General features: G+C 32.4%; 1 protein-coding gene across 3 annotated transcripts; it reads left to right on the forward strand.

Annotated features, from left to right (window-relative positions):
• Positions 1-802: 802 nt before the first annotated feature.
• LOC139872216 (RNA polymerase sigma factor sigB-like) lies at positions 803-7374 on the forward strand. Of its 3 annotated transcripts, none has more exons than XM_071860066.1 (8): positions 803-1074; positions 3035-3315; positions 3419-3955; positions 4347-4577; positions 4843-4983; positions 5142-5342; positions 5492-5805; positions 7089-7374. In XM_071860066.1, exons 1-7 carry the CDS (start codon positions 954-956, stop codon positions 5771-5773), a joined length of 1794 nt encoding a protein of 597 aa, XP_071716167.1. In that variant the 5' UTR covers positions 803-953; the 3' UTR covers positions 5774-5805; positions 7089-7374. The 3 variants fall into 3 exon arrangements, with proteins under 3 accessions (XP_071716167.1, XP_071716160.1, XP_071716170.1); XM_071860059.1 differs by having other exon boundaries at positions 7096-7373; XM_071860069.1 differs by having other exon boundaries at positions 937-1074; positions 3035-3310; positions 7096-7373.
• Positions 7375-7937: the final 563 nt, after the last annotated feature.

Consider the following 7937-nt stretch of genomic DNA (forward strand, 5'->3'; position numbering starts at 1 on the left):
TAAATATTAGTAAACATAAATGATAATTAGGTGACAGTGTCGGCCATATAAATGTTAGATAATAGAAATATAAATGTTAGTAACATAAATGATAATTAGGCGACAGTGTCGGCCATATAAATGTTAGATAATTGAAATATAAATGTTAGTAACATAAATGATAATTAGACGACAGTGTCGACCATATATTATTCAGGTGGTATAACCGACCATATATCATTTAGGTGGCAGAGCCAACCATAATTAGTATTAAGATTATCATGCTGATAACGTGTTATAATTCAGTAGGCTTATAACTACCTTTAGTGGTTTGATTCTTGATGTTATAATTCAGTAGGCTTATAACTACCTTTAGTGATTTGATTCTTGATTAAGAATACTAATAATGAAGTGTAAGAACAAAGATGATAATGGAGAGAAAGAAAGAAACACTTTGTAAGTGTGAGAAATGGTGCAAGTTTAATGCTTGCATTCATGGCTATTTATAGCAAAAATATCACAAGTTTAGGTAATACAATAATATTACTTTTGTGTATCAATAATTGACTATCCATTTATATATATATATATTTATATATTATAACATATATTTTAATATAAAGGATTTTAAAGAGGGTATTTTGGGTAATTTTTCATTTTAAATTCATAAATTAAATATGGATAATGGAAATGGATATTTAAACAAAGGCCCAACAGCCCAATTTTGTTATTTTACAGAGAAGCTGGGTGTTGTCTAGATTTCGTCCTCATTCTCTGCCTGATTTCCTTATCTTATTCTTCTCTCTATCTCTCACTTTCTTCTTCTTCTCTTTCAAATTTTATCACCACCGATTCTGTTCATCTTTTTTTTATTTTTTTCTGTTTTTTGAATATATAATATAATATATGAATTATTATCATATCCTCAAATGTACGCATGAATCTATGTATACAATTATCATTATCATTAATACATGTATGTATCTATATCATCTGTAGCTGAAAACATGTCCTGTTTGCTCCCTCAATTCAAGTGCTTACCTGATTCCTTTTCAATTCAATTCAAATCCTACACTCACCATTCTCATAATCAACGTAAGCTTTCATATCGTCACAATTCTTTTATATATACATTTTAAGTTATATTGCAAGTAGTTTATATGTTGATAATTAGATTTATGAACTGTAATTGAGCTGATTTGGTTAGCATTTATTTATAGTTCTTTACAAAAATGTTGATTTCTCCAATGTGGAAATTAAATGATTCTGTTTTGAAATTAAAATATATAAGGATTTCAGTTCTTTAAATTTATTATCATACATAAATCAGCAAGCGTCGATTTATTGGCGTCTTGACGGCTGTTTAGAGCCTAAATTGAATTCCAGACAGGATTTAAAACCCATGGAAATTTGATTCTACCATTTTAATGGCGTCTCAATTTTATTTTTAATTTTATTTTACAATTTTTTTTAAAAAAATCCTACTTATTGGCTGGAGGTTCACTCGAAATCAATATCTCTATCCGTCGAATAGAGAGAGGGATGATTTTCTCTACTTTTGAGAGTGTTTTTTCACTCTGGGTGGAGGAATGACTTGTTTTTATTCTCGGATAGGGGGAAGGATTGTCTATATCTCACCTCCCCATACACCACTCATGTGGTATTGGGTTTTGTTGTTGTTGTTGTTGTTGTTGTTGTTGTTGTAAGGATTTCAGTTCCTTATACTATGGAAATATCTGCTGAAGTTACAAAATTAATATCTTTTATATGTACACACATACATATGTACATATGTCATATATGTATGCTTTGGATTGATACTAGGGAATTAATGGAATTTTCTGAATTAGAGAATATTATTTCATTATTGTTACATATACATATTTGTATAGTGCAACAATAATGATTATTTATTATTTATTTTTAGCTGTATGCATCCTGATAAACGAATGCATGATCTCTGCTAGTATGATTAAACTATACTTTTACTTCCATATGTACATCCATTTGATCCTTTTTAGAGTACTTTATTCAACTAAAAGAAACTCAAATACACTGGTAAAAAATGGTCTAATATTTGGAGAAATTGGATCTTATGTTAACTTGTTTTAAGAACTTGATTTCTTTGCAGTTGGTAGTTCACCTTTAGGCTTGTACTATGAATCTATGATCAAACTTGTAGCTTTGTTACATGAATGAGACTTTTAACTTGATTATTATCTTCCTTGAAGACTCTTCTAAGCTTATTTGACATAAGTTTACTTTTTTTTTTTTTTTTTTTTTTTTTTTTTTTTTTTTAAAGTTGGGATCACCCGACAAAGTCATGCTTATGAAGGTTATGAGTTGTAGGTTAATGCCATTAAGTTTACAGGAGCTTTGGTTATTGGATTTGCCCCTTAGGATTACTAGAAGTCACTATACTTAATTAATGCCATAGATTACCTTTATGACATGAGACCATAACTATAACTATACTTTTTAAATAGGAAATTCTGAAAACTTGTACCGTGTGTCGTAAGATGTGATTATTACGTATATAAACACTTTTAATCTAGTAAAATATGCAATAATCAGAAGTTAGAAATAATAAATGCAAGTTGGTTGGTGGTGAACTTACCAGAAATGGACGTTGCTTAATGATGTTATGAGTAGTGTGTAAAACAACATCATGTTAATAGTTTTCTATGAAACTTGTTGAAGGCGTAACCTTACAACGTACCGTCTTACACTACTTTAACAAAAGTGTAATGATGGAGTCATGGAGGTGTTATGAAAAATGATTTATTTATTTTAGTGCTAATTTGTTTAACTTATTATTAGAGTTTTTATATTATCCATAATTTTCATTGTCATTTTTTTGCCAGTTTGTAGTATTACAGTAACAATAGTATCTTATCATCCAGTTTTATCACCTATTTATTCCCAAATTCATTACTACTTTCACACCAGTATGTGATAATCCTAATGTAGGGATGTTTTGCAGCTTTAGTTTATATGCTTTATTTTTCCACACAATTGATTTTGATCTTAATGTTATAACTTGGTTTAATTGCAGCAAAATGTAAAGAGCCTATTTTTCCCCCGACTCGGTGCATTTTATCAACTACAGCACCACCTGTATCAACAGATTCTACAGTGCTAAACTTAGAGAAATTAAAACTGTCATCTTTAGATGTTCATTCAAATTCAGGTGTTGTTGATAGACAATGGTCATCCTCATCGACATCAACAGCCGGATTACTTGATCTTGAAAAATTTCACCTTCCACCTTCAGATTCTTGTTCAAATTCTATTGCTGGGAGTCGACCATGGGCCTATTCTGATGCAGCAGGTCAGGTCAGAATCTGCTAATGGGTCAAAAGGCCAACTTTTTTGCATTACTTATTAAGATAAATAGGTCCGCTAAAATTTTTATTCGCTATTATTTGAACCTTTTTAGGTAGATAAAGGAACAAGTTTTCCACCAGAGTTCGTCACAAATGAATATGCTGATGCAGCTTCTGAAGCAATTGCGTTAGCTAGGGCTGCAGTAAAGGTTGCCAAGAGTGCAGCAACAATGATGATGAACCATAAGAGCCCAAAAGGGTTAGAAGTCAAAGAAAAAGTCAAGTTACCCGATTCTGATATTTCCATAAACAAGCCCGAGTCACAATTCTTGGAAGAAGATGGGCCCACAATTGAAGAACTTCAATTTCTTGAAGAACAGCTATCTGCTAGTATAGCAGTGAGATCAAAACGTCAAGTGGAACGAAAAGAGAGGAGAAGTAGAGCAACAGAAAAGGCTGAAGCGGGAATTGTGTCGATAAAATCTGCTTCAGCGGCTCGAGGGCGGGTGGCCCACACTACTGTGGCGACAAAATCAGGTTTGAGCAGAAGACGTGGTGAGAGAAAGGATGTGTTGGCTTTTTTGGGAGGTATGACAAATGCTAAGCTTCTAACTGCTGCAGAGGAAGTAGAACTTTCTAAAGGGATACAGGTATGACCCAAAACTTTTTTCTTATGTATTGTTTTTTATACTAAACATCAGCATGTCAAATATGCTAAAAAAATATACAATTTGGGTAACTTTGGATCATTTGACTCATTTTGTTATTAGGTAATCATGCTGATGTGATCCTTCGACCTGCAATAGATAAAACATAACCCTAGTTGAGCTATTTATAAGTCAATGGGTCAAAATTGTTCCCTCTTGTTCTGATAAAAACGTTTCAATGTTCTTATTTAATAACTCTTATCCGTATTCTGAAGTTCGTAACTTCCTGTTGCATAGAATTGTGATCTTTCGTTGTTAAGATTTGATATAGGGACTTAAGATAATCAATTATTTTGTTTAGTATCATCCATGTGTAAGTTTCTTGTTTATGCAGGACCTGTTGAAGTTACAAGAAGTTCATACAGCTCTGGAGACACGTTTTGGGGTGCCACCTACTTTTGCGGAATGGGCTTCGGCAGCCGGGATTGATCATGTACAATTAGGGAGACGTTTGCATCATGGTGAAGAATGCAGGGACAAAATGATTAGGAGCAATATACGCCTTGTTATATCTGTTGCTAGAAGTTATTATGGAACAAAAGTGCATCTTCAGGATATTGTTCAGGTATGCATCCAACGTTATTAGATGAGCAAGTCAGGTTGGGTGTCAGTCGAAACAGGCCGAGTCGGCTTGACCAACAAAACAATTTTCTCATTTTGGAAAAAAATCATAAATTTGTAATTCCTTTGTGATATGATCGCAAAGCAATGTCATAACTATATGTATGCATATACAATACACTGACAGCCCAAGTTGACCTCATATAAGCAAATGGGTTGAAATTGCCAACTATATCTGCCATCTGTGTTGATATCAATGCTTCTCTCAGGAAGGAATCCGAGGGTTGGTGAAAAGTGCAGAAAAATTTGACGCTTCGAAAGGGTTCAAATTTTCAACATATGCACATTGGTGGATAAGACAAGCTGTTCAAAGGTCCCGTGCTGAACAAAGCAGAATAATCCATGTTCCTGTAAGAAAATTAGTGTCTTTAACAATGAGTTACATATTTGATGTAGTGGAATCTTTATATTTGGCTTTTATCATATATATGCCTGGTTAGCTGAAAGTTTCTTTTTTGTTTTTTGTTTTTTTTTTTTTTTTTTTTAATTTGCTTGTTGGATGAGACAGTATTATATGGTGGAGGTGCAATCTAAGGTGAATGAGGCAAGGAATCGATTAGATAAGCAGCTTGGAAGAAAACCGACCCGTGCTGAAATTGCTGTAGATACAGGTCTTTCAATTAAAAGGATTCAATCTGCAGAACAAGCTCCTAAGCCAGCTCGATCTATTGATATTCCTGTTGGCCATGATAACAATACCAAACTCACGGTTTGTCTTATTTCTATTCTTTTTCCCATTTGAGAAATTTATTACATTCTTGCCATCCATTTCCCTCGATAGGTGGCATTATCGTCTGATCAGGGATTTGGAAATGGGTCAGTGTGGGTCATCTTAATACGGGTCATTTTTTATTTTAGGACCTTATTGATGATCCTGATCAAGAGACACCAGAGGAGATATTGATAAAGCAAACTATGTCAGAGGATTTAGATAAGGTGTTGAATACACTAGGTGAAAAAGAACAAAAAGTAATTAGATGGCGGTTTGGGCTAAAAGATGGTACAACAAGAACGTTGCAAGAGATCGGGGATGTAATGGGTATAAGTCGTGAGCGGGTCAGACAGATTGAAATGTGTGCATTTCGTAAATTAAGGAACGTAGATAGAACCGAGATTTTAAGACAATACTTGCCTCAATAATAATAAGATTTTATGCCACACAAATGCTAAAGGTAGAATATATACAAGGGCGGAGCCAGAAATACTTTTCATTGGTGGCACAAATTATTTAACTTATTTCAAAATCATACCTATTTAAAAATAAAAAGGAATAATACAGTAAGTATATCTATAAACATATGTACGATTAACAAACGGAACTTTCTCCCTTCAACAACTTAGTCGTCACAATATATCTATAAAATTGTTCTTCATATATTAGTCAGTAAAACCCAAGTTGTGTAATTATATTATTAAAAATTGAGATTCTGATTCCTGAATACAAATATTTTTATACAATTTACTTGTTATTGGCGTAATATTACACAATGGGCTGGATTCTTATCATAAAATTAATTGTTATTGGGCCAATGACACAAAAATAAGTGAATGAGTGGTGTCACAATGGTAAAATGATAGGGTCACATAATTAAAAGTTAACAAAATATACACTACTGAGTCATTTGTCACCTCATTCTCAGTGGTGGCACATGCCCCCAGTGAGTATAAGCTACCTCCGCCTCTGAATATATATATATATATATATATATATATATATATATATATATATATATATATATAGGGGCATGATCAATGGGGAAGTAACCAATCGGGGGAAGCGGAGGGAAGCATTTTTTTTTTTTTTTCGTTTTTTTTGAATTTTTTTTTCCGGCATCAAGATCACACGAAAATATGAACATTTAGAAGAGACACTTCGTGATGAATGTTATTATTTAGGCGGGAAAACGATCGACAAAAATAACATTCAAGATAATATTGTTCGTGAAGAATATGAACGTTTTTTTTTCCATGTTTTGTGAAGTAAAATTTAGCCCGATTTAGAGTTTAGGGTTTAGGGTTTTGGGTTTAGGGTTTGGTGTTTTGGGTTTATTCCATAAACCCAAAACACCAAACCCTAAACCCTAAACTCTAAACCGTTCGTGTTAAAAACTCAATCTAAATCCTAAATCTAAACCCTAAATCTAAACCCTAAATTTCTAAACCCTAGTATCTAAACCCTATAAACCCTAATATCTAAACCCCAATAGCTAAAACCTCAACATACGCTCGAAAAATACGATAATTATTATATATTACTTCTTCGAGCGTTTTCCCGTCAAAATAAAAACATTTATCACAAAGTGTCTTTACTAAATGTTCATATTTTCATTCCATCTATAATTTTCGTGAACAAAGTTTTTTCAAAAAACGAAAAAAAAAGTTTTTGCTTCCCCCCGATTGGTTACTTCCCTCTTGATCCTACCAATATATATATATATATATATATATCCAAAAGTGTACAGGGAAATCTTCTGCACGGAAAGGTATTCGGGTCGAGTTAAGCAGCTTTCGTGTGGACTCGGGTTGTGACCTTGTTGCGAGATGAGTAACTTTACTGACTGTTGCAAGACTCGGTCTTTTTTTTTTTTTTTTTTTTGTCATTTTGGTCTTGATTGATTTTGCTTATTCTTGATCTTCTTTCTTGCCAATGTATTGTATATTATCAGGATGTATGGTTCTTTATTCATGAATACTATGCAAAATATTTTAATTTAGCTGTTCTTTCCACTAAATAACCAATGATTAATCATATATTATTTTATTTATATATTCATATATTTTATATAAATAAAATATATAATACATATTTCAATATTATTTATTAGACTTATTGTCGACGTTCAGTGGCGAGTTTAGTGTTAAGCCTGTGGGGTCACGGCACACCACTAGTTTGAAACTTTTTAGTAGAAAATACTTTTTAAATTGTATAGGACACCACTAAATTTAACTGAAGGACCCCATATATTTTTTAGATTTATAGTTTTCCTTTTGAATTGTGTAGGACACCACTAAATTTAACTACTTGGACACCATATATATTTTCCAAATTTTTATATTTTTAAAAGTAAACTACCATTAAAATAACATTCAAATATATTTAATAGTGAACAAAATTTTTGGGACCCCATTAATATTTAATCCTGAAATCGCCACTGTCGACGTTTCTAGTTTCATATTGTTTTGAGTTGCATACTATTCAACATGTTATGCTAAACTAGCTTTTCATCTAACATAATCAAATCAACTTGTATAATAAGTCTCATGTTTATGGTGTGTCTGTTAAGACCTTCATAACTGCACGAAT

The sequence above is a fragment of the Rutidosis leptorrhynchoides genome, chromosome 1, assembly GCF_046630445.1.
Source record: "Rutidosis leptorrhynchoides isolate AG116_Rl617_1_P2 chromosome 1, CSIRO_AGI_Rlap_v1, whole genome shotgun sequence".
In the NCBI taxonomy this organism is placed as follows: domain Eukaryota; kingdom Viridiplantae; phylum Streptophyta; class Magnoliopsida; order Asterales; family Asteraceae; genus Rutidosis; species Rutidosis leptorrhynchoides.